We start from the raw sequence: 27753 nt of genomic DNA, 5'->3' as shown, positions 1-27753 counted from the left end.
GCTCTGACCACAGCAGCCTTTCTCTCTAGAGGAGTTCTGAAAGGGTTACAAGGGAGCCTTGGCTGTTTCTTTGAGCTATTTGGAAAGGACGGGCCTCAGACAGCTTGGCAGGAACCTGGGGCCCTGTTTTTTCCAGCCCAGCCCTTCCTTCTGCACGGAGCTGTCAGGGAATCCCACGAATGTCTGGTTTCTCCCCTTTCCTAATTTTTTAGCAATATTTTTATTCATCCCTGGCTCTTCCCCACACAGGGACCTCAAGTTTTGTCCATTGATTGGTCTTGCAGGTAGTGAGATAGAAATGAAAGCCATGCTACCATTCCATGGCTGTTGAAATCAGTTCACAGTTTTGCAGCTGAGAAGGGCATTGGGAATTTTCCCAGAAGAGTGTCCTTTCTGGCATTGATCTTAGGGCAGGTCCATCTGGCCTAAGAACAGAGGGATTGAATGGGCCCATCTTTGAACTGTGCTATTCCTGTGGGTCACAGTGAGGCACTTTGAAAACTCAGAGCTGCATGTTCTGTATCCTCCCTACCAGACACACAACAGAATGCTGCTTTGTAAAAATGGAAATCCCCTTGGTAAGCCAGGCTTATTAAGGACAAGACAGGTTAGCAACATTTCCTTCATTTGCCTCATGCTCTCCAGGGCTGTCTTGAAGTTGAACTCATTGTGAATAGTTTGGAGATTTCCAGGTCTACCCTATACCTTTTCACTTCAAGAAAATGGAGGTGTGTAGAGGGCAGTGTTAGAAAGGAAGTTTGGTTACTGGTGAGAGCAAGGGTCTTGAACAGCTATGTTGAAGACATTGGTGTTGTACAGCTGAGAAAGAGAAATTTAATTAGGATTATCTTGCTATCTCAGTAAGCCTGTGAGATGTTGGGAGCAGGGTGTGGATCTGAGATCCATGTGGAAAGCCTTTCCAGAAGGCAGTGCTCATGTGGGGCCAGCCCTGGGCAACTCTCTGAAGTCAGCAGTCAGAGGGCCTGGAGTCAAGCTCAGATGAGTTAACGGTTTCATTGACCAAGTATGAATGCCAAGCAGGAGGTAGTAAAAGGGGCCAAAGGGTTTTCCTTCCTGCTAGGCTTTGTTTTGAGGCTACCTTCCATTGTACAGTGAAGTTTCTACCACCAATGCACATTCACATTTTCCATCCAGCCCGAGGTCATGCTTAAGCTTGGCTTGCTCAGGATGATGGTGTTTTATCCTGTGATATAAATGGGAATTCCCTGCCAAAAGTGCAAAGAAACCCCTTTCCTATTCCTGAAAGTGTTAGTCAGCCTTTCTTATGACGGTCCTGCTTTGTCACCTAATTTTCCCCACCTTTCAGACTGGGGGAGTTTTGTAGCTGACACAAGAGTTCGTGAATTGTATGCTGTTGGCTCCATGACAGCCTGTTATTCTCCAGGGCTTCTCTGGGTTGCAGGTATCAAGCAGCAGCTGTTTGTGAGCCATGCAGGGCTCCAGTGTTTAACAAAAACCTCTTTTGAAAATGGAGGAGGGGAAAAAAAAAACATAAAAAAAGTCAGGAAGTATTTCAGCTTCTGTATGCATGTGATGACAGCTTTGCTTGGTGATCCTGTTCACTAGCTGATAGGTTTTTGAAGTGTATATATATTGTGTGATCTGAAGATGATTGGGCAACCAGAACTCCACTGTGGAACGCCAGCTTTTTGTTTAGGGAATAGTGTGAATTATAATAATGATGAGTAACATTCATGGTTAGTAGTACTTTCTTAGTCTTTACCCGACACTGTATACGATCAGCCAGTGAGTAATTTGACCAAAATGTCCTGGGTAAGAGGACTTGGTTGGTAATGAGCAAGAAAGCATTTTGGTGGCTCAGGAAGGCTGGTTACTGGATTTTCCAGAACCAGTGCCAACTGCAAAGATTTTTAAGTGCACTGTTAAAGGCAGGTTCTGCAACGTCAGTACGGAAATCCAGAGTCCTTTATCACAAACAGCTATTTCTAGGGTTTCATTCTGTAACAATAGTTGAAAGCTGGATATAGTAGTCTTTTTTTTTAAAAAAAAAAAAAGGCAAAAAAGCTAGGTAGTGGTTAAAGATACCACAGTTTCCAGACACTTTCCTGTTGCAGTCGCTGAACTTTTATTAACATTTCTCATCCAATTACTGTCCACAGCAAACCAGGTGGGGAGAGGCCAAGGCAGCCTGGCTGATCCAAGTCTACTGAAAACTGGCCCTGAGACAACAACCTTTAGTAGAAGGAATTTCAAAGTGAGAGCCTTATCAAAGAGACTGTATATGTTCCAGCTGCTGGTATCCGTGATGTTGCATGGCTGCTTTGCTTGAATTTCAGATTGCGTCTGGCTCGGTAAATGTCTTCCACTGCCCTTTCTATCCTTCTGCTATCTGGCACATGGGACTTGACTGAAAAGTTAGTCTAAGAAGATTGTTACCTGGCAGTGTTGCGCATGCTACTTGGCAGCTGTCTGTCAGGGATGCTTAGCCTGGGCAAGAGTCACCCTTTGGAGCAAAAGGGCTGTGGCTTATGTGGTCTTAACCTTTTGTGTGCATAAAGAATTCTTTGTTTGCTTGTTGCTGAAAAAAAATAATTATAATCTTCTCTGTGAAGAATGTAGCCAAGTTGGGCTGTGAATGTCTTCAGTGTTGAAAATTGAGTTTTCTTCAAAATTCAGCTCAGAAAACTTTCAGTTTGGTAGACTATGTGAAGAGGAGGAGGAAACCTCAAGTCTGGACCATCTGTTTCTTTTTTGATATTGGGATAAAGATGCTGATGGAGTAAAGAGGTGTCAGCTTCTCTTCACATTTTGAAAAGCTGCAGATGCTGAATCTTGAAATTGATTAAGAATTTTGTTTCTTGCTGCTGGTGATGTGAGTGTAGATCCACAAGGAGGTAACAATCATACCAATGAAGGCTTGGCATTCCTCGAAGCTGTTTGAACTTTCAGATCCACATCTATTTTTACAACTAATATAGCATTTTCAGGGATTTTTCTTTTCTGAGATTTTAACCACAGAACAGCATAAATGGAATAATATTCTTTATATTAGTCAGAAGCTCAGGTTTGACACCTAAGTTGGTCTTTTATGGTACTGATGAATAAGTATCTAGGATTTATGGCTTGATGAAACCAGGCTGCCTAGAGATGAGCCTAGGGGTGGCGTGCCGATGTTGAGGGCGAAATCGATAGCCCAGCTCAAGTGCATCTACTCCAATGCACGCAGCATGGGCAGCGAACAGGAGGACCTGGAAGCCATTGTGCAGCAGGACAGCTATGACATAGTCGCCATCACAGAAACATGGTGGGATGACTCGCATGACTGGAGTGCTGCAATGGATGGCTATAAGCTCTTCTTCAGGAGGGATAGGCAAGGAAGGAGAGGCAGTGGAGTGGCTCTGTATGTTAGGGAGTGTTTTCATTGTATAGAGCTCAACGATTATGATGACAAGGTTGAATGCTTGTGGGTAAGGATGAGGGGGAAGGCTAACAAGGCAGATATCCTGCTGGGTGTCTGTTATAGACCACCCAACCAGGACAAAGAGGCGGACGAAGCATTCTACAAGCGACTGGCAGAAGTCTCGCAATCGCAAGCCCTTGTTCTACTGGGGGACTTCAACTTACTGGATGTCTGCTGGAAATATAACACAGCAGAGAGGAAACAGTCCCGGAGGTTCCTGGAGTGTGTGGAAGATAACTTCCTGACGCAGCTGGTAAGGGAGCCTACCAGGGGAGGTGCCCTGCTTGACCTGCTGTTTACAAACAGAGAGGGTCTGGTGGGAGAAGTGAAGGTTGGAGGCCATCTTGGGCTTAGTGACCATGAAATGATAGAGTTCTCAATTCTTGGCCAAGTAAGGAGGGGGGTCAGCAAAACCACTACCATGGACTTCCAGAGGGCAGACTTCGGCCTGTTCAGGACACTGGTTGAGAGAGTCCCTTGGGAGATGGTCCTGAAGGGCAAAGGGGTCCAGGAAGGCTGGACACTCTTCAAGAAGGAAATCTCAAAGGCGCAGGAGCAGGCAGTACCCATGTGCCATAAGAAGATCCAGCGGGGAAGACGACCTGGCTGAACGGGGAGCTTTTGCTGGGACTCAGGAAAAAAAGGAGCGTGTATCACCTTTGGAAGAAGGGGCAGACAACTGAAGAAGAGTACAAGGACCTCGTTAAGTCATGCAGAGAGGGAATTAGAAAGGCAAAAGCCCAGCTAGAGCTCAATCTGGCCATGGCCGTAAGGGATAACAAAAAATGTTTCTATAAATATATTAACAACAAAAAGAGAGCCAAGGAGAATCTCCATCCTTTACTGGATGCAGGAGGGCACATTGTTACCAAGGATGAGGAAAAGGCTGAGGTACTTAATGCCTTCTTTGCCTCAGTCTTTAACAGCCAGACCAGGTATCCTCAGGGTATTCAGTCCCCTGAGCTGGAAGACAAGGATGGAGTGCAAAATAAACTCCCCGTGATCCAGGAGGAAGCAGTTAACAACCTGCTATGCCACCTGGACACTCACAAGTCTATGGGGCCTGAGGGCATCCACCCAAGGGTGCTGAGGGAGCTGGCGGAGGAGCTTACCAAGCCACTCTCCATCATTTATCAACAGTCCTGGTTAACAGGGGAGGTCCCAGACGACTGGAGGCTTGCCAACGTGACACCCATCTACAAGAAGGGCCGGAAGGAGGATCTGGGGAACTACAGGCCTGTCAGCCTGACCTCAGTGGCGGGGAAGATTATGGAGAGGTTCATCTTGAGGGCGCTCACAGGGCACATGCAGGAAAACCAAGAGATCAGGCCCAGCCAGCACGGGTTCATGAAAGGTGAATGACCAGGTGACCCTGCTTAGTGGATGAGGGAAAGGCTGTGGATGTTGTCTGCCTGACCTTTAGTAAAGCCTTTGACACTGTCTCCCATAGTATTCTCCTGGAGAAGCTGGTGGCTCATGGCTCAGACAGGTCTCCTCTTTGCTGGGTAAAAGACTGGCTGGACAGCCAAGCCCAGAGAGTTGTGGTGAATGGAGTGAAATCCAGTTGGTGGCCGGTCACAAGCGGAGTCCCTCAGGGCTCAGTTTTGGGGCTGGTCTTGTTTAATATATTTATCGATGATCTGGATGAGGGGATCAAGTGCTCCCTCAGCAAGTTTGCAGACGACACCAAGTTGGGTGGGAGTGTTGATCTGCTTGAGAGTAGGAAGGCTCTGCAGAGGGATCTGTACAGGCTGCATCGATGGGCACAAGTGCCGGGTCCTGCACTTTGGTCACAGCAAACCCATGCAATGCTACAGGCTTGGGGAAGAGTGGCTGGAAAGCTGCCTGGTGGAAAAGGACCTGGGGGTGTTGATTGACAGCCGGCTGAATATGAGCCAGCAGTTTGCCCAGGTGGCCAAGAAGGGCAATGGCATCCTGGCCTGTATCAGAAATAGTGTGGCCAGCAGGAGTAGGGAGGTGATCATGCCCTTGGACTCGGTGCTGGTGAGGCTGCACCTCGAATACTGTGTTCAGTTTTGGGCCCCTCCCTACAAGAAGGGTATTGAGGTGCTGGAGCGTGTCCAGAGAAGGGCAACGAAGCTGGTGAGGGGTCTGGAGCACAAGTCTTATGAGGAGCAGCTGAGGGAGCTGGGGTTGTTCAGTCTGGAGAAGAGGAGGCTGAGGGGAGACCTTATTGCTCTCTACAACTGCCTGAAAGGGGGTTGCAGAGGGGTGGGTGTTGGTCTCTTCTCCCAAGTGACTAGTGACAGGACTAGAGGAAATGGCCTCAAGTTGCACCAGGGGAGGTTTAGGCTGGATATTAGGAAAAAGTTCTTAACTGAGAGAGTGGTGAGACACTGGTAACAGGCTGCCCAGGGAGGTGGTGGAGTCACCATCCCTGGAGGTGTTCAAGGAACGTGTGGACGAGGCATTATGGGACATGGTTTAATGGGCATGGTGGTGTTGGGTTGATGGTTGGACTTGATGATCTTACAGGTCTTTTCCAACCTTAGTGATTCTGTGATTCTATCACTTATAGACAACAATTCTGAATTTCAAATAAGAACTTTCCCGTACTCATTAGGCAACATACTCCTTACGCTGTAGTGACTTCTACTTCCCATGGCTGTTTCCTAAAAGATCTCAAACTGTGGTGTTAGAAAAAACTTGAAATAACTTGTTAGGAGTGTTCTGTTCAATATATTTCTGATCTTAGCTCCACTAGAAGACATTTGGCTGTAAGATTCATTGACAGTCTTATGATGCTAAAGATTTTGGTTTCTCTGTAAATATCTTCTGGTGGATGATAATTTGAACAGCAGTTAAAGGCTTTCCAACTCAGGCAGTTAACATGGCAAAGAGAACACAATCTCATCTGTTGTGAAGAAATCAACAAGGAAAACGGTGTACGTGGAAGATCTAAGCACAGGCTCTTGAAACTCAGAGAGCCCCAAGAGTGAGACCCTTCTGAGACTTTGCTGTTCTTAAGATGAGGTGTGTTGATTAAACACATCTTTTTCTAATAAAGAACTGCATGTAATATCTCCAGAATATTCTCCAAGAGAGTGAGATTTTGGTTCCTGACAGTAACCCCCCTAGCCTTCTGTTTTCAAAATTCCTTATCACAAAAACAATCAAGAGACTTTAGAGCTTATCCCTTCTGAACAGTTCCAACAAAGGCTGCCTATTAAGAGTTTTTGGAACAGCTGCCTTTCATAGAGTTTGGTTTTGAATATCGAGAACTTGCTAATCTTTCTTCAAATTTGAAAACCCTCAGGAAGGACCTGCGTTTTAATGTGGAATTAATTTCATTAAAAAATCCATAGGAACAGTAACTTTCTCTGTTATCTATTAAAGTTCACAAATATTTAGATTTTTTATGTTAATTTATACAAACAAATGCATAAATACATCTAAAATTATTTATTAAACAAAATAACTTAATAGATACTCTAAAATAATTTCGAAAGCCCCGTTTTAATAATTGCATTATTCTGGTATATTTCAAGAAACTTGGATCCAATCCATTATTAGTCATTTATATATTTTGTCCTTCTGTTCAGTACATTGTTTGCATAACTGATTTTGGTTTTTTTTGAAGGTCAGAGTCATGTTTTCATTTGTTTCTGAAATTCCACTTTCCTGCTGCTGATGCTAACCTAAATGATATAAATATGAAAGTATCCTCTACTATCTGTAAAAAGAGAATGGAATTTATGCACAAATTTCTAGGTTGTTTTGAGGCATAGGGGACAGATTCTGATTCATGTAGTGCAGTAATTTTCTTTATTGGTATTTTCTAAATAGAACAAATTCTTTGTTAACATATCATGAGCTCTAAAGCACTGCGGAACCTGAATATATGAGTGTAGACATTAGGCCTGTTTTACTGAGGAGCAACTCTGTGAAAGGAAGGAGAACTGTAGTGCTGGATATTTTGTTGTTTGCATGTCTTGCTCTGAAATTGTCTGAATTCTGATATCATGTAACTTCATAAATTGTGAATTGTTCTGATTGTTGCTACAGAAGGCATGGTTGTTTGCATCTTGTTTATTGAAATCTGACTGGTGTTTATGGTGTATATTGTTAGGTAGCAAAACTAGGTAAAAACTACTCTTGTCATTTACTTTCAGTTTTTTCCTAACGTCTGTTATTTGCCTTTATGTGAGAGTTTTGCTTACTGTCTTATACTCCAACAAGTCTCTAGAGAGCTATAAACACAGTACACAACATGAAGGTTAACCTCTTCAGCTGAAGCCATCTGGAGGCCATGTTTGGACTCTTACTGGTCTTTACTACAGCCTCATTTTCTGTGAAATGTACCAGTTGTGGCCTTTGTGAGAGAAAGTCTACTCTGTTTAGAACATTTGCTGAAACACCACGAAAGGCATCAAGTACAAAGAAGCGGCATATAATGGAGATTTCTTGATTGGACACTGGACACTACAGTTATTGTCTTCTCTTGATGTGCCTTATCTATGCTAGGAGGGACTCTTGAAAGGACATTATTCCACTGAGTGGCTGGGATATTTTAGTCTGTCCTTGCAAGGCTTTAGCATCTGCAGCTGCATCTTTGATGTGCTCATGCTTAGCATTACATGCAATCACTTGGTGAAATTCCTGAGGTAGTGATTCCATGGCTCCCATCTGTGTTCCTGAGTCTGGGAGCTTCTGACTAATTATACAATTTTCTCTGTATGCTGTAGGAAAAAATTCCATTTTGGCTCTAGAAAAAGGGATTGGGTTGGACTGGAATATAGGATTGCATAACTTTTTTTCATCTTTAACCACAAATTCCTATGAAAGCTATTGTACTTTCTCTGAAGATACCTGCTCTTGGCTTTTGGTTTCCAGAGTCATTAGAAATATTCAACACCCATATACAGTCCAGAAGACCTAGCAATTGAAAGGCCTAGTGAAAATCAGTCATTAAGGAATCAAGCAAAGTTGCATCCCTAAGAAAACAGCACCATCCCTAGATTCCTATTCTTTTCAAACCCCAAGGGGTTTGAAGATGGATGTGGTATGCAGTTGGGATGGACCAGAGAGCTGGCACAACTGCATCATAGACTCTTCTGGGGCAGAAATCTCACATGAAAGAGTTCAAGCTTTAGGTGATCCAAGTAAGTTTTGTGCAACTTGAGCATCTTTTGCAGACAGGGTCTGACAGAGAGGGATCTTCCAACAAATCCTAGACAAGTCTGAGAACTGCCTTTTAGAGTGTGCCAGCTCTTTGTACTATACAATATAATTATCTGAACATCCTTTTACTCATCTTCCTCTAATGACAGATTTTGTCTGTCATCAGATTTAGCAGTTTCCTGGAGAAAGATATCATTGACCCAGCTTACTGAGGTAAGCCTGGGCCTTTGCTGTAGTTTCAGAGGTGTAATCACAAATCCCCTGTTCTCTGTGCTTAATTGTGGTCTGTCAGCTGGCCTGCTTGCTCAGCACATGCATCGCTGCCTGCTGGGGAGAGAGGGAAACAACTGAGTGATTTGGGGCTCTGCCACAATTTTCCACTCCACCACCTGCTTTGGAAGTGGCTGTAGAACTGCCAAACATGCTGAAGTGGTTAGGTGTACCAGCTCCTAAAGAAGCTGAAGGGGAGGAGTGGTTCTTGCCTGATGGCTTTTCAAAGGGAGCTGAGACTTTGAAGTTCTGTTTTAGCAGCTGCCAGGTATGCTGCCTCAGCCCTGTGCGGCACTTCTGCCCCCAGCCTTCATGCGTTGCATTATTCTTTACAGTGCCAGGATGGAGAGAGGGAAATAAAAGAAAATTAAACCACGAGTGTGGGCATTAGCAATAGTGTTGCTTTATTATATTTTATCCTTTGAGTTATAGTGCTTTGTGCCATGTGTCAGTGAAGCACCTTGCACTTCATTGGGCCTACTAGAGTAATAAATTTATTTCACTTCGGTTTTCTTTGCCTTTCTAATTACTGCTTCCTCACTTCTCTTCTGCTTTATGCCCCCTCCCAAAATAATCATAGTAATTTTAATGTTTTGTTCTATCATGGCCCCATAAAATAGGCAGAGATTTACATCCATGATGCCCCAGAACTCCTTGCTGAGTCTAGAGGGACCAGATCATCTTTCCAATAAGGAAAGAGACACAGAGAAATGTGGTGGCTAAAACAAGGCTTCATATAAAGCCTCTGTTAAAGCAGGAACAAGCACCACTCACTGCTATATCTGCTGGAGGCAGTTAGCTGGGAGCTTCCCCTTAACTCTTCTCTGCCAGAAACAAGATGCTCTAACTCAGTTTATTCCACTGAATATTGAACTTCTTTATGATAATGTGAACTCCTCCGTCATTTTTCTTGTTGAAACATTGGGTTACTGGAAACACTGCAGGCTGAATTCTGTTTTCAGATGAAGAGGTAGATAGAACCCAATAGGAGGTGGGAATTTATGGGACAACATTAGGAGTGGAATGGGGACTGTATTCTGTATAGCTTAAAACAAAAGACCAGCAAGGAGGCCAAAATTGTCATAAACTAGAATAGTCTCTTCTGGCAAGGCAACACGCTTCTGTGGTATTAATCCTTGGAGCACAAAGTGCCAAAAAATGGGGAGATTCCTGCTCTGCAGTGCTTGAAGAGCTTGCTTTTCCAGGTGAGGCTTTATAAAAATAAAAGTCTTTCCACTCTTTTATTGCAGTTCTTCATAATCCAGTCCTGGTATGTCATCACCAGTTTCTGGAGGCAATAGAGGGGGACAGATGCATAGGAAGTTTTGGGAAGGAGGTTGCATGGTTTGTTTTTTTTTTTTTTGTTCCAGTGCTGGCTGTAGATTTTTCTAAAATATTTTCTCTTTCTGTGTTAAAAATTGGTAACATGTAATTCAAAATCAAACCTGCTGTTCTGTTTTGAAGTTATTTTTTTAGGCTGCATTTTAGCTATCAACAAAACACAGCAAATTTGTTTGAAAAATACCTTGTGGATTTTTAGGGCAGAATTCTTTTCTGAAAAATAGTTTTCTGCAAGTAGGGTATCTCTGGAGGATTCTTAGAAGGAACAGTACAGACCTGGAAAACTTCTGTCAGTTTTAGCTTGAGAAGGGCATTGCTAGGAATTCGTGCTGCCTTGGTTGAAATAAGCACTTCCAGAAAGTATCTTCCATTACCTCTGAAGAAGTTGGGTGACCAGTGGAATGAGGGAAAAATAGTACCTTTTACAGTACAAATACAGTGTTGTGTGGCCATCATGAGGCTTGTAGAGATTCCAAAAAAGCTAGCTGTGAAACAGCTAGCACCACAACCCTGGGATTGCTTTGGTGCCAATGTGCCATGCTGCTCTTAGGACAGCTGAAAGTCTGTATGTCATGGTTTGTGTGTAGTATCTATCCATGGTCTCTGTATCATTAGCCTTTTTTTTTTCTTTCTTTTTTCTTTTTTTTTTTTCTGCAATGTGTGTGATAGGATGGTCTCGTCTATGCAACATATACAGTTACTGGGTCAGCTTCTGCAATAGGTAATAACTCATGCTAGTATTCTCTCTTTGTGGATCTGACCGTATTCCACACATACACCCCCCTTATTTTTTATGTAATTGCTTTGTTATAGACTTTAGAAAGTGTGTGCTGACACAGATACAGTCACCTCTTCCTATTCTTTCTCTAACCCGTTGTTAAATGTTCAGGGAGCCACAGCAGGTAAGTTGACCTTCTATACAGGAAGTGGAAGTAAAAAATTTTCTCCCTTAACTCCAGCATAAGAGAACTGCAAAAGGAACCTGAGGAGGAAAACTGTTCTGTTTAACAGGTGGGAGATCACTTTCAAATGCATTCTATTTCTTGTCATACCTTGTTACTGTATCTAAATCCACTTGAGGGACAAGGAGAACAGAAACTACATACAGAATCAAGTTTATAACATTGGGATGATAAGAATGCTAAACATGCCTCTTTGGCCAGCATATAAGTGCCATTGGGCTTAGGGGACTGTGTAAGTCTATCTTCTTTTTATTGGGAAACTCCTTTAACTTCATTGCATTGGAGCTAGGTTGATAAATTTAAGTTAAGGGCAAAGGTCTCTTGAGGACCTTTACTCTGCCCTCGTATCAATGCTTGGGGAATTATTCAAAACCAAGAGACCGTTAACCACAAGCATACAGCCTCACAGCAAGGACCCAGAGAAGTCACCTTTAGTTCTTGTTTTGTATTTTCTTCTTATGTTATTGTATTTCAGCAGCTAGATGTTACACAGCTTTAGTTGTGTTACTGAATGGTAGCAGCAGATGCATCTTGCTAGTGCCATGCTGCTACTCTAGCTCTTTTACCTGGAGCATTTCTCCTAATATGACTGTGGCCGAGCTAGGTTTCAGGTGTCACTTTCCACAATCCCTGATTAGGTGAATTTGTACATCTTTGCTCTGGAAGTGCAGAACAGATTCTGGCCTTCCCTTTAGGCATATAGATTATAAATGTAGAAGTGTTGCTTCTTTTTTGAAGTTCTGTTATCGGGCTATAATTCTTGGCCTTGAAATTTATAGGCATGATGTCAGGGAACTGTATACTTCAGCATGCTTTGTCCCTATAGACAGACCATCTAAGATGTCAGGTTTATCAAGTATTCTTTAAGAGATACTCGTCAGAGGGTCTTCATCTACCACATAACAAGATGATAGGTGTACTGGATGTCAAGCAAAGTTGATTCCTTTCATGAACTTCAGTGCAAATTTTGTGGAATCTAGAGGTTTGTTCTTTAGAGTTTCTTTGTGTAACCAGTGTTTGATATTTAGACAATAAACCACCCGAAGTTAGGAGCATATGACATCTCTATTCCATGGTCATATGGCACAACTAAAAAGGTCATTTGGGCCTCAAGTGGTAGGAGACCTGGACAGCACAACCCTGGAGGAACCCTTAAGGCCCTGTAGTTTAATGCCATCCTCTGCTATGTCTTTTGGGAAGCTGATGGTGGCAGGGGCATTTAGCTCTGGGAAGGGGCAGAGTGCTTTGAGTACTCTCCCCCATCTCATGAATCCTAAGCCTACAAAACTCAACAGCCTGGTTTTTGTTTGTTTGTTTATTCTTCTCAAGTGCTCTAGATTTCACCAGTTTAGCCCAACTGTAACTTTTCACTTGCCTCTTGAGACTTGAAAAAGGGGCCTGAGCTGCTTTCTTCATTCCCCATTCTCTTATTCAGTGGGATCTTGCAGCTGCTGCTTGAGCACATATAGCAAAGAGCACCACACTCTGGGAAAGCCTACGCAGGAGGAAACTTAATGGAAAATATTAAGGAGAAAAAAATGTATTTGATGGACTTTTAATATAAAAAGGGGGGAAAAAAAAAGAAAAGGGGGAGGGGGAGATTTATTCACTGTAATAGGAACCAAATGTTGGCTGGGACAGCAGCTGCACTCTCACTCTTTCCCTGTAAACTGTGTGAGCGGCTTTTCAAAGGAGGCATTAGAGGGTACAGGGCTAACTTACTGGTCCTGACTTAACCCTTGCCTCTCTGGAGAGAGGTAGGGAATATGGGTTTCCAGGAGAGATTAGTGACTTCAATTACAGACCCAGTCATAAGCATATTCTAGACAGGTAGTGGTGCCCATTTACTGTTTTCATCCTCATGTGCTACTGCTGCTATCCACCCATAAAATGCAAAATCTGCTTGGATAAAGCACTAAAAAAATATATGTCTAGGAATAAATAGAGCCCATCAGTCTTCACCAGTTTGGTCTTCAATAGACTTGCCTACGTTGATAGAGGAGAAATAGAAGAATGTCAGTACAAGTCATGTTTTGTGTCAATCCTCATGCTAGGAATTTACAGTGGAACCTCTGCAGTGAGGAATACCTTTCCCATCTCTGTAAGTGGTGCAGTATTGCATCTAAGTTTCTGGTACTTTGAATTCTGTGGAGTGTGTATATTCACCCCAGAAACTCTGCCTGGACTAGGACAAGCGATCAAATTTAAGGTGGCACTTAACATGTTGTCTGAGTCTGAATGACTTACGTTAATCAAAGCGGAGCTAGACAGTACAGTGAGGTAACTTCACTCAGAGTCCACCTGCTCTGTCTGAACTTCATTAATTAATTAATACTTTAAAATTGGGGGGGGAAGATGACACAGTTCAGGCAATTGCATGTCAGATTTAAGCAGGTATCTTCCTTAAGACTTCCTTATGAGAGCAAAATGATACCAGGTTTCTGTGTTAGTCTTATTGTATGTCTTGCTGTTAAAATATTTTTGCAGGCTCTGACTGTGTTTGCAGGTGTGGAAGTATGTGCAGAAAACATGAAGGCAGAACCACCTTCCACTCAGTAAAGCTCACCCCTATGTTTGCACTAATTGAGGGTAGAAAGGCTATGTGGTTTTGTTAATCTAGATCACATGGAGGAGATATGCTCAGTTGCCTTCATTGTTTCTCCAGTGACCTGATGAGCCACAATAGGATGAAGGCATTGAACTTTGCAGCCAGCTGGCTGTTAGTTTTCTTCTTGGTTTAGCCTTTCTACTAGTGAATTTCAAAGCTGCTGTGTGTAAAGAAAAGTACAATTATAGTGCTGTTTACCTGCCAAGTATTCCCCAGATCAGAGAGACTGACAGTATTTTGTAACTGGCATGGAGCCAAGGATGCTACTAGGGGCCCAACAAAAATCAGCTCCACTGAAGAGTAAATATTTCATTTAATTTGCTAAGACTGGCAAGTTTAGTGCTCCTGAAAGTAAGGGGTTGATAATGCCAGCTAAATCCGGGAATAGTCAAGGTAGATATTAGGCTTTGCCTGCAGAGGTTTTCTGGTGCTCCATAATCTCACCCTGCCCTTCCTCTGCTAGACTGTCACAAGGCTGTTTTGATGCACCTCATTTCTAACCGGCGACAGTCATAACCTTGCCTGCATATGGAGACCCAGGACCTAAAATGCACTTAATTCCTGATCTGCAGCAGAACTGAGCAGGCACTACATTGCCTTTGTTATAAGAAAATCTTTTTGCTCCAAAACCCAGGTTTCTCAGTGGCAGAGAAATAGCAGAAATAATTTTCAGAAGCCAGGAAGCAGGAAATAAATTATACAGCAGCATATACTAGAAAAGAAGGAATCACATGAACTTTGACAGTACTTCTAGAATAAAGTGAAGGAACAAGAAGGCAGCGGGCTTTCCCTGAATAGCTATCGTGCATGCACATGTGGAATACTGTGCTCAGTTTTGAGCACTTGTCTAGCCCCAAATACTGATAAAGTGGAAAAAGTTCAGAGAAAAGCAATATACAATCAAAGGCTGGAAGGGACTGAGTTGAGGAAGAAGATGAAGGGAGTTAAGTGTGCCAAGGCTGGCTAAGCATAGCTCCAGTAGTGAAGGTTTAGACCTGAAATAAGATGAAGGTCATGCAATAAAACAGAGAAAATAAAGTTTAATAGGGAATCTCAGGAAAAATTCTTGACACTGCATGCATACCTGCCTGTGGAGTTGTGCAGCTGAGAGTGTGACACATGGACTCCTCCAGCCACTGAAACATGCACTAATCCTGTACCACAATGAGATGAGTTGGATGCTTTTCCTCACATCTTTGTTTTTGAATAAAATTCTTGTAACAATATCAGCTCTCTCAGTTGAAAGGGGGAATTGTGAGAATAGCAGAGGGGGACTCCTGACATTTGCTAGTAATTTTGCTCATTAAAATGTTCTGGGATGCTTGAATTGTGCCTCTGGTAGCTATTACAGTTAACCTGTGAATGGATCTGGAAATTGTAGTTAAATCCACAGCATTTTTCATATTCTTTGCCTAAACCAACTCAGTCCCAAGGCTTTTCACATAGACCTTATACATCTTCTGTTGTCTCACAGCAAAGATACTGATCGTAAGAGCCTCTTGTGTAGGTAAAAGTAGTGTGAGCTGCTGGGAAAATGGGGAGCTGAAGAACTAAGGCTGAAACTATTACAAGATGCCTGCATCTGTGCCTCATCACTAAGAAGGGAAAGTTTGATTGATGGTCTGGGACAGGAACTCTCCTACATCTCTGCAACACCTTCACCATGGGAGATTGTATTTGTCACTCTGAACTGGATTTGAACCCAAAATGCAGTTCCACGCATTTATTATGCCAATGCAGCCTTGACAGCCTGCTCATTAACTTTAAAAGCTTTTCCTTGGCTTCTCTTGCAGAGCTCAAAAGCACATTGCAGGCCAGGTGCTGGCATCCTCGTTTTATGCAGGCCAGCTGCTTCCCACCCCTTCCCGTCTCCAAGTACCTGCACCCGTGGCGAGTTCTGGACAGCTCCCTGTGCCTCAGATGATCTCAGAAGTCCCAGGCACAGCTCTTTTAGGAATATTAAAAATGCTTTGTTCACCCTGTTTTTTTGGAAAGCTACCTTTCTTTACCTTTGTAACATAGCTGCTGCATGTTTTAGGGGCTTGCATGTTCCAGTCATCAGAGCTACAGACCATGCTAAAATGCAGACTCTTGCTGACTAAACTGCACCAAAATCGCTTTTTCATAGACACTCCTGATAACAGTAGAGGCCAGGAGCAAACCATTCTCAAAGACTTGTTGCTCTGTTTTTCAATTTTTAATTTATTGCTTTTGAAGCTGAGGGGAGGGAAAGAGGGAGAAAAGACAAAGAAAGGCCTTGAGGCAAGCGGCGCTGTGAGAGGCCCGACAGTCCTGCATCCCAGCCAGGCCCCCAGTGTCCTGGGTTTTGTCCCACTATGTTTATCATTGCTCCATAGCCAGCCCCAATCTAGGGCCTATTGTTAGGGATGGAAGAAGCATGTAGTGTGCCAAAGAAAATGTTCCGTGTTTTTCTGAGTGCCTGAACATAAGTCAGCAGGATGCTGGGAGCTGCCACACTAGACAATCATTAGTTACTATGCCAACTACTTTCTAGCAGCTGGTGCCCACCAAGGCTTTGTACTGAAAGTTTCCTGGACTTGTCATACCACCTGAATGCCCTGTGGGAAAGAAACTGCTGCCCAAGATTGTCTTGCATTCCATAGCAAGGTGAGAGCACTAATTTATAAAGGCAGTGGGTTCTCTTAATGCCAGCAACGGTCCTTGTTCATCCTTAGCTCCAGCCTTTACAGGAAAGGATGCAAAATACTTTCATTGTCAGCTTGTTTCCTCATTTAAAAGGAGGATAATTCTTTTCTCAGTTAGCTAGACCTCCAGATATACTGACTCCTGCTTTTATCCTATCAGTTCTCACAAGCAAAGCAGGGTTAAACATAGAGGAATATTCTTCAGGAATGCTGAAGCTTCATTTTCACAAGTAATTTGAGCCTAGTTCGCATTGCCTTTCAATGGGATGCAGGCACTTTTCAAATTCTTCAAAAGTGCCTGCTTAGTAACTGATATATGGGGAACACCAGTATACTTCATGAATTGGTATTGTTGCCTGCCACACACGAGTTGGTATCAAACAAGTGCCCAGCAGTGCCATTGGAAGAAGGCTTCAGCTGAAATATAAATGAAAGCCCTATGTGTAATATTTATGATACTTAAAAATCCTTAAATGTTTTTTGGAAACATTGGAAGCTTTAAACCCAATTTATATGCAAATTATGCATTAAGAAATTATATTCTGAATCCCTTCTGCTCCTGTATTGCCCTCCCCTACCCGGATTATTTCCTTGTACTTTCATTTTAGCCAGGATTTTTCTTTGCCCTGTCCTCTGCTGTTGTCTTTTATTGTCCAGTATTACTCATCCCAGCAGTGGTTGTGTTGTAATAGACCCTGTTTTGTTAGATGTTTGAATTAGTTACTTAGGAATGGTGGATGCTAGGAGAAGTGTGGGCTGTCGTTACTAGTTGCTAAGTTACAAGTAGGACTTGCTGTATGTCAGATAGTTCTTCATAACTATGAGATTCTCAGTGAGTGGTGTTCTGTGGTCTGGTCTTGTCTATAGCTTCAGTCCTTGGTCTTCCCTTCAAATCTGTTTGAAGTGGGAACAGAAGCCAGCACTCTCCTTTCTTGTAAGAGCTGATAACATCCCTTCTGTACGGAGGCTGAATTTCATTGAGCCTTTTTTCTTCTGTAGTCATTGAATAAATGTATTAGTATTTTATTAGTATTTAGCATTTTAGGACACTAGCATTAGTTCCTAGTATAGGTGTAGGTAGTTGATTGCATAAGGGTTGCTTATATCAGAAAAGAGCTAATGAATTGGAAAAGAGAACTAGAGCAAAAAGGGAATTTGGAACCAGAAAACCTGGAGATGAGGGCATGGTGTTCTAGCACTTTTAGGCTGGGTTGCGATCGTAATAGCATGGGGATCTGTTGAAATTGGTCTCGGAAGCAAACCTGTATCTTTTGTGATGCAAAAAGCTGCAGCAGAGAGGTCTTATGCTGTCAGTGAAGAGGAAGAGGGAATTCTGTCCCAGGCTTTGTGAAAACTACGGTTGAAAGAAAGGAATACAGTGCGTCTCTTGCCAAAAATACTGAGTAGCCCTAAGAGCTGCTGGAAGGACAGAATCTTGCTTACAAAGGATGGGCCATAATGCCAAGGCTGAGATTTCCTGTACATAGTGAAGGCTTGAATCCTGGCCAGGTCTCTAAACTAAGCAACTCATAAATAATCCTGAGCAAGCTGTGAGAAGATTGCTCACAACCAGCCTGGCTAACAGAACGTAACCCAGTCTCTTCTGGTGGCACAGTCAGGAATTTCTGTTTCCTATTTGTGTGTGTGTGCATCTGTGTCTATATCTGTCATCTGTACATGTAAGCAAATGAATGTTCAGTCAATGTTAGTGTTCAAGCAATAATCCTAAATTGAAAACTAGCAGGTCTGTGAGTACTACCTCTATGATACTAATTTCCATTGGGGAAGTGGGGGTTTTTCTGGTTATTTTTGGCTTTGCCTAAAACAGTGTGAGTTGTGAAAAAGCTTTTCCTTCAGTTTGGGGCATTTATATAGTCTCTCTATCATGTGAACTCTATAGTATCTATTAAGGTGTGAGGTCCTCTACAACCTTTTTCCAGCTTGCATTACTGTGCTGAGCCCATTGTAGAGTTCCTTAAGCAGAAGAGATAAATTCAGGAAGGGTGCAAAGGTGCTGTCATGCTTCAATAAATCATCTGACAGGCAAAGACTGAGAATAGGAGCTGCACCATGATGCATTCCTGTGAGCATGGCAAATAGACTGAGAGCTGGAGCATGTCTCTGGCAGCAGCATATTGAGTCTCAGATCCTAAGCCTTGTTCTCCTGTACCAGGGCAAGCTTTGGCTTAGATGTAATATCAGCAACTTGATAACATGTTATATGGGGACTTTCCAAAGCTGCTGATGAAACGTCTCTCTATGAAAGTGATTGTAAGACTTGCAAATATGCAGGCTTTCTGTTGTCAAATATTTAATGCTTATATTATAAAAGGTTGAAGTTAGTATAATGAATTAATATTGATTTTCATCTATAAGGAAGCAAAACCCATGGAAGCTAACAGAAACATATTAAATCCAGAAGGATTCTGCAGGCCTTGAGAGTAAAATCTACTCAGGCAAGCAACAGTGTTTTCAATATAGTATCTAGAAAAAAGTAAGTGCTGTTGTGCTGCATCGTATAGAGAGAAGGTGTTGGAACTGCAGGGAGTTGCGTACAAGACTGTCTATGCTGCAAGAAAATGTTAGCCAAAGTTTTTGTGGTTTTGTTTGGGTTTTTTTTCATTTAGTTCTTCCTAAAGATTTAATAACATAGTTTCAACGGTGTTTTCCTGGGTAGTTTAAACCAAGCTTATCTGGGTAATATTATATCCTAAAGAATTTATTTTGGACTATAGATCATATATTGGTTAAAACAGAAAAACTGGATTAAAACAGTTTAGAAACCAAATGAAAGCATTTGAGAGTTCATTGAAGTGGACAAAGATTGGAGCAAGGCAGCAATCCCAGTGCATTTTTAAAAATTGGACCATCAGTCTTCAGTATTTGTATTTCCATAATAGTTAATCTTTTTCCGGATATCTCAAACCAAAAGAAATTAGGATCAAGGAAATGATACTAAAGTGTTGCCATTCAGTTAGTGGCCCTCACAGTACTACAGACTGCAGTCACTGTACATCACCTCTGTGGTACAAAGCCAGTTTGGCTATCAGCAGATCCAGCTTTAGTGGAGTTTTCACTTACATCAGTTTTATCTCCTCTATTTCATCTTGACTTTTGTGTTTTAGAACAAATCAGTCAATCTTTAGCTTCCCAAGCATTCTTTTGGATCAAAGGATAAATTTTATGCATTGCAGGTTCTGGGCTGGAGGTAGATATGAGAGAAGTTGGAACAGACATTAGTTTCTAGAATTAATCGTGTAACTTGAATGAATACCTTAAAGACTGCTTGACTGAATCCTCTAACTTCTGACTGAGACTTGAGATTTTAGACCCCTGATGCATAAACAATATTGGTTGCATTTTCACAGTCCAGATGGACTATCTGATTCAATGTCCTGCTCAGACAGTAGTCCATGGAAGATTCTGTGGGAAGAGCATTAGGTGATGTTATGGAATGGTGATACTTCCCCAATACGCTCTGAGACTCAGTAATCAGTGATTTTCTGGCCAGGATATGGTATCTTTGTATATAAGTAGTGTTAGTGGCTCTTGCTTCTGTGAGTTTGCCTCATCATTTTTGAACCCCTGCAAATTTTTGGCATCCTTAGCTTCCCAGAGTAAGAAGGCATCCACAGTTTAATTATGTGTTATGAGAAAAACTACCTCCTTTTGTTTGTTTTAACCTGTCCACCTGATGACTTCATTTGGTTTTTCCTATGTTTTGTATCATGAAAGGTGAGTAATTGTTCCCTATTCTCCTTCTCCCTGAAGCTCATGATTTTGTAGCTATTTTTCATATTTCCTTTCAGCTGTCCTTTTTCCAAGCTGAAGAGTCCTTATTTATTTAGTTATTCCTCAATATATAAGCAGTTCCATACCTTTGATGATCTCTACAGCATTTTTTGTACTTTTTCCAGTTCTGCTGTATGCTTTTTGAGAAGGGTGGAGGGACACGGGTTAGAACTATCCTCAGTGTGCAAGAGAGAGATGCAATTTTGGTTTATATGGTAGCATAGTAGTGTTCTTGGTTTTGTTCCCTATGCCTTTCCTAATGATTCCTAACACTGAGTTTGGTTTTTTTGGAGTATTTTAGTGATGTTTGCATAGAAAAATCTATTATAGCTTTAGTTATAAGGTCTCCTTCGTGAATAGAAATAACTAGTTCAAAGTCCATCACTGCGTAAAACAAGGACTGTGTTTCCCTGGGTACATGACTTTGTAGTTATTAAATTGAATGTCATCTACCAACTTAATGTTGGATCATTCAGTAATGTGATGATTTTTCACACTTCTCGGTGACGTTCAGTTTCTCAGCAGCAAACTTTTTTTATTTCACTCTTCTTTTTCCCAGATCACTTATAAATGTTTTGAACAGCAGAGACGTAGCACAGATTCTTGTGGGACCCCAGTGGTAATCTCCTTCCTTTGTGGAAACTGTCCATTTATTCTAGCTCTGGTTTCATGTGTTTTAACTAGTTATTAAATCCATGTGAGGTAACCCCTTTATCCGACATTGGCTTACTTTATTTAGAAGCATTTTGAATGAACTTACCAAATTTTCTCAACTGAGAAATTGCTGATGTGAAAAAGTTAGTCTAGGCAAACGGATAAATACAATTGTTGTTCAGTTCAAAAAAGAGGTATTGAAGATTGTAACCTTTCAGTAGTACTGATGAAGAACTTATCAGACTGTTTACTGAGCACTAACATGACTTTGATGGAGCTCCTGAATGCTCTTCAGCTTTGTATCTGGTGCAGTTGATGTTTGTTTCAAGGGCTGGTCTGCAGTAATCCCCAGCTGTCTCCCGAAGGGTGCATCCCAGGCCCAGCAGTCCTTTGCGCTTTTCAGCTGTCAGCATGACCTGACTTTACCAGGTCTGCAGTAAAGAAACAGAGACTCCAGCTGTTTTACACAAGGGAAAAGTCCAATGAGCTTTAACTCAGAATAGGTGGTGGAGTCTGTATCTATGCAGTGGAAGGAGCAGATACTACCCTTGGGATGGGAGTTGAGTCCAGGTGACAGCAGGTAACCTGCTGATAACCCATGTGCTGAACTGGTGGGATTCGAGAGGAGACAGCTGGGGATTGTTTCGAAGATTCCTTGTGCCTTGTTGTGTCCTCCTTCTAAGTTACGCTTTTTGTGGCATCCTGTGCCCAGCAGGGGACAGTGCTGGGAGGCCAGCAGCACACATGCATCCATGGATCCAGAGCTGAGTAACTGCAGGTAAAACCACAGTAGTAGAGGATCATGACCCCATTACTGGGGCAGAGGAGGGAAGGCAGGTTCAGAAGATGGAAGCAGTTCTCCCAAGGTTAACCACAAAGCCAGATTCGGATCTATACTACTTGGGTTTCAAGGCCTGAGTACTGTCAGCAGTATCACAGTTGTCACTTTTCCGAGCACTGGTGAAAGGAAAAGAACTGAAAGACTGAGAATCTTGTAGCAAAGGGAGCAGGAAGTGAGAACCATTTATCCAGTGTTGCACTGGGTACAATGGAAGCAAAGGACTGAGGAAGCATGGGTAGGATCCCTTGAACAGGGAAGTCTAGAGAAGGCTACCTACAGCCAGTGGCCGCTAAGAGCAAAAGTGGTAGTGGTGCTCCAAGCAGGAGGAGGCCCAGAGGATGCAGGGTGGAGATGCTAGCAGCTAAACACATTTTCCACTGGGTTGTCTTACTCCTCTGTTGCTGAGGAGCTGAGTATGGAAAGTGACTCTTTAGTGTTTGGAGTCTTTGTCCTCAATTTGCTTTGAAAGGCATACATAAGGTTATTTTTGAAGGAGAGTACTTAGGGCTGGCAGTTGCTTCTGGTCTTGTTTGAAACATCCTTCTGAATATTTTAAGAGTTTGCTGTGATGATGAATCTTTTGGGGGAAGGTGCAACACATTCAAGGGAAGCTGTGACATCTTCAAAGAACCTAGGTTGTAAGTTTTGATACGATCCTGAAGCAAGCAGATTGCAGTTAACTCCCTTGCCAAAAGCATGACCTACAGTCCGAACTGTGGCATGAAATGTAAAAGACGCCATATATCTTTTACATCCCAGTTACTTATGACATGCATAGGAAATACAAGGGAAGTCTGCCCTGGAAATCCAAAGGAAATATTTGAAAAGAGTGGCTGAGAGGAACATGAGAGAGATCAGCAGAAACTTGGGAAGCTCAGGCATGGGGGCTTGAAGGTTTTATGGGCCAGAGTGTCAGGATTCAGTGGGTCATATGGCATCCTGTCTTGTGAGCACAGGGTATGTGGGTTGCTGGGCCATTGTAGCCTCTTCAGGACACCTTGTGGTCCTGTCAGTCTGCCACCTGCCTTCTGCAAAGCCCCTTGGCCTTGTATAGAAGTGTGTTGGTGCTGCTTTCTCGCCAAGGCTTACAAACTTCAAAGAAAGCCAGTGAGCTCCTGTTGGTACTTATCATGTTGCAGGCCGCAGCTGAACTCCCACCGTATAAGCCTGGGTTGTAAGAGCTCCTGCCTTTTTGCAGGAGGCCTTTTCTTCTCTGGGAAAGGCTTGCATTACTCTGATGATGAAAGAAATGAGCCTGTCTTCAGTCCTCTTAGGTCTTTTGGATTGTAACTGTATGGAGTCAGTATGTTTCCTAGTTGCAACTTTACCCTCCTCCCAGTCCTTTATCTTCTCTGTGGATATTGTACTGCATGTCTGTCTTCTGTTACATTCTCAGTGCAGCATGTGTGTGCTTGGTGTAAGCCTTGTGTTAGTGTATTAACAAAATCTCTACAAATCCAAATAAATAATTATCTCATTAGTGATGGGAATCCTTAGCTCTTTTCCTGCTGCAACTCTGCCTCTTTTTGATGGTAATCAGCCACAGACATGCTCCAGTTTTGAGTTTTTCTTCTCTTTTCCTTTGCTCTCCTCAAGCATGGTGTTATGGCTAGTAATATAGTCCCAGCCTGAAATTCAAGAAACTCCTTAGCAAGATGGCAGTTGGCACATGGCACCTTTAGCAGGTGTTGTGCTTGCTGGAGCCACTTAATACAAATTCATAGTTGGCTAAGTATTAAGGGATTTTTAGGAAGGAGCAGTGCCTTGTAAGCAGGTGTCCTTATATGCAGACTGGTGAAAGCATGGTGGCTCTTCTTTTCTCAGGGCTCCGGAGAATCATCGTTTTGCCTGGGAAGGAGGGCTGGAGAACAGTGTCTACAACAAGGTGACACGGAGTCCGCTGGCACATCCCAACTACCAGCTCCATTTTGCTGTGCAGCAACTTCAGCAGCAGAAACTTCAGTCACGACAGCTGTTGGAGCAAAGCCAAGCCCGGCACCAGGTAACTAAGAAAAAAATCCTGACTGGGATGTAGCAGTGCTGACTGAGTCTTAGATGTGCAGAACCAACCCAGAGCCAGTACATGTGGTACAGCTTTTGTGAACGAATTAGCTCTTCAAGTGGGTTGCAATAAAACTAATATTACCTGCAGTGATTTTGATAGCATTTTGATGCTGTAGTTCCCGATGGCTTCTTCCACTGCATTGGCATCCTCCTCCATTTGGCTACTGGCATGCTGCTGCTTGCTTTTCTGCACCAGTTCAGGGCATCCCCTTATAGTGCCTCAGACAGCCTTAGAACTGTCTGCAGTCTCTACAGTTCTTTGTCACTTAATCTCATCACTGATGATATATTCCTGCTTTGACTTGAGTTCTTCTTGGGTAGTGCTTCAAGCTGGGTCACTGTTGTATTTCAGTGTTTCTAAACATAGGGTCTTGAAATTGTGTTGGCAACTGTGTCCTGTGTGGCAGACAGACCCCATCAAGGCTTCATCTTGACTAAATTCTCCTCCTGCTGGATGTCTACTCATACAATGCAGTTATCAAAAGAGCAGTATGTTGAGGGGACTCAAAAATTATTTAGGAGAATCTTCATTCTTTTAAGAGCCCTCAGTGTGCAGGAAGCATGGCCCCTGACCCTCATGCTAGATGCAAGTTTTCTCTGCAACCCTGAAAATCTTCTTCAGACCTCCTACACATTTTGTTATTACTACATTTAAGATCTCCTTTCACTGCTTTGCACGGAAGTGTCTGACAGATATATGACTCCTTTGTTACAATTGCAAGGAGAAAAGATGGGTTAAGTGTCCAAGAGCTAGAGGAAATATGAAAAAGGGGTTGTATTATTGATATTCTGGATGACACCTAGATGCCAAGAGTGGACCACTGTGTCTGGAACAGCATTTCCATCCTGCCTGGGGAATCTTATAAGGTTACAATGAGTTCGTTGATGCACTTGTTACCTTTCTTTGTTATTATGGAGAGAGAGGTGTGTTCTTTCTTCCAAAAGGCTTCCCTGCTAAAGGGAAGGAAGTCTTTGGGTGAACAAACCATCACTCAAGACATCCGTCTCCATTAGGAAGGAGCTATTTACTGGGCAGTCTGGCAGGACTGGACTCCAACAAAACCATGAACAGAGCTAAAATGCAGAGGTCTGAACACCCACTCTCCCTCCTGTGAAGATGAGTCACTAATCAGGGTCCTTGAGAACAGGTTATAGGCAAATTGCTCTCATCCTTTTCTGAGACCATCTTGAAGGAGAGGCCCTTCTGCCTTTGCTCCATGCACTCCTTCTTTCAAGGCCCTCACTTAGCCATGCAGTTTCCACCCCCAAATTCCCTCACCTACAGTCTTCTTACTCCCCTTCTGAGCAGGAGGTCTTCCTTTCATCTCCATCCAAGGGGCTCTGGGTGGGGAGCTGTGGCTGCTCATGAGCTCAGGAAAGGGCTGTAAGCTGGCTTGTGCCTGTGAGGAGGCTGGAGCTGGCCATGGGGCCTGGCTGAGCCCTCTTCTAATTGCTGACATTGAGCTGATGTTATTCTTGGCCTGGGGCAGAGCCATTACTCAGGATTTTCTGTTAAAGTGATTCTTTGTTAAACCTCCTCTCACCCCCACAACATCCCCCTCCTTTCTCTCCCTCCCTTCTCCTTCTGAGCCAAGCAGTATTGAGGCCATTGCCATGCCGCAGGGCTCAGGCTGCACTGAAGTTACCTTTAATGAAGAAAGGTATTTGCTGAACTTGGGGGCTTTCAGACTTTCTGTAGTGAAAACCACGTCTTAATAAAATGATTCTCTTGGACACTTCCTCTCCCACTAGACATTGTATGGAGCCAGCCAGACCTCCCCTTCCAGTCACAGTTGCACTGATCCTCTGATGCCCCTCCCAGTCACTGCACTACCCTCATCTTCATCTGTCTATCCCCTGCTCCCTCTCTGGTTGCCTGTCACTGACTTCTGCCTTCTGCTAGTTAACTTCTCAGACTTCAGTCCTTTGACTTGGCCTTTCCAAGAACTGCCTTTTCATTTCTGCTGCTTGCACACTCCCTGCCCGACATCTCCTTCCTACTCACACTGCTTTGACTTCCATCCCACCTTTTCCTGCTGGCCATCATTTGTCCTCCCTTTTTCCCCACAGTTTATGTAGCTTGTCACCTAAGCCGCCTATCTCCCATTGTGTGGTCTTTCCCTTCTGTTCCTTCCCATGTATTGAGATCTACTCCATCCTTTGTTGTCTTGCCTGCTACGTTCCAGTTCCTCAACCTCCTCTCAACAGAAGAAATACATCCCTGAAAATGGCAGGCCTATCACTTGAGTGTCATAATCTCTCTACTTTGGGGAATACATGCAGGACATATCCAAGCCTGTTTCATCTGATTGTTCAAGTTCTTGTTACAGTTGGAAGGCAGGTTAGCCATTTGTCAGTAGCTGAAGTGCATTTATTAATATATCTCAAGGCACACCCTGACTATGGCATGACCATACAACATGACTAGATGACAGTTTTTCCTTCTTTCTGTGACAAATGGACTAGTCCTATGTGTATGGATAGCATGTGAACAAGTAACAGAAGCACCATGGTTAATTACACAGGCAAATGCTTCTGCCTGTGCATTAACCAGTTCAGTATGTTGGAGATGAGATGGATGCGTTGGAAAGCATCAAGTTCTCAGTCAAGTATTTGTGTAATAGGAATACCTCCATCTGCCATGCAGTGGATGTGTCTTATGAAGGCTTATTGCCTACTTTGTGGCAGCACCCACTCTTGGTTGAGCACTTTCTAGATACTTAAGAATGATGATTTCTCCTCCAGGCATTTAACAATTTGCAGAGTAGCAAGTACTGTGTAGGTGGAGGGAAGAGGAATAATAACCAACAATTTTCACCCATTGTGTGTGGAAGTTAGTTCACGCAGTGTAGTATGGTGGAAATAGAACTTTGATGCCAGAATAGGTACTTCATTCCCTGGACAAATTGAAAAACACCAAACTGACTGGAGGAGAATCTAACAAACAAACGGATGCCGTGATAGGGCAGCCCAGGAACAACGACAATACAGAGCCTGAGAGAAGAGAAAAAAATAGAAAAAAAAAAAATAAGAAAAACAGGCTTATAGCAGTATTTTTAATGTTTAAAGGAGACTTCATGTGACACATTATGACCTAGATGTTAGTATCACTGTTGCAGTTGACAAGGCAGTTAATATACCATCATTGTTTATTCTCTAATTGTTTCCTGTACTGGAAAGATGCCATTAGCTGTTAGGGAGGTTCCTCCTTCTCTGTGTGGCTATGTCCCGTCTGCTTAGTCTAGCATCTACTTTTTTTATGCCAATTTTATGCCAAACATTTCATGTGGAGAAAAAAGCTACATTTAAAACAAGAAAATTTCAGTCATATAGTGGAATGATCCCCATCAGTCCTGCTTATATCAAAAAAGCTCATGTTAAACAAGACATAAATCATGTTAATGAGTTGTGAGGTCAGTTATGACGACATTTTCAATCAGAAGGTTAAGTAGATTTTATGCTATAAAACATCGGTCTAAGTTAATCTTAAATAATTCTCCTCTCAATCATTTAAAAATGCTGTATTCTCTGAAATATTCCTCATTTTATGAAGTTCAGCAACATTTTTTTCTTTTAATGTATGTGACTCTTTTCTGAATTCCCTGCAGTTTATTTAGATCTGACTGGGAATGTTGAGTATTCAGAATAGTATTCCTAGTATTCCTAGAACTACATTATTCCTGCCTGAGGACACAGGGCCTCTTTGAATGCAACCTTAAACATCATTAAACTGTTTTCTAAACTATTATATATTGGACTGCTGTCAGATTTGCAGTATCTCTTCCCCTTCAGCCTCTTGTTCATTCTTGTTTTGCAGCTTTCTCCCACAGATTGTTTTCCCACTAAATGTGCTAACTGCCATTTTTTCTGTTTGAGTCTTGTGATACTGATGAGTCAAAGTCTCAGTCTAAGTAAAGCAGAACAACTGTTCTGAAAGCAGTAGTCTGTGCTGATTTATACCAGCTGAAATT

General features: G+C 42.7%; 1 protein-coding gene across 1 annotated transcript in view; it reads left to right on the top strand.

Annotated features, from left to right (window-relative positions):
• TTLL5 (tubulin tyrosine ligase like 5) overlaps positions 1-27753 on the top strand; it is a 142605-nt gene that overhangs the window by 92880 nt on the left and 21972 nt on the right. The window contains exon 31 of the mRNA XM_059819381.1: positions 23543-23720. Coding sequence (XP_059675364.1) covers positions 23543-23720 — 178 coding nt within the window. The remainder of the gene's footprint in view (positions 1-23542; positions 23721-27753) is intronic.

Source organism: Gavia stellata, chromosome 7 (assembly GCF_030936135.1).
Source record: "Gavia stellata isolate bGavSte3 chromosome 7, bGavSte3.hap2, whole genome shotgun sequence".
NCBI classification, from domain to species: domain Eukaryota; kingdom Metazoa; phylum Chordata; class Aves; order Gaviiformes; family Gaviidae; genus Gavia; species Gavia stellata.
The sequence above is the reverse complement of the archived record's forward strand: the minus strand, read 5'-3'. Positions and strand labels throughout refer to the sequence as shown.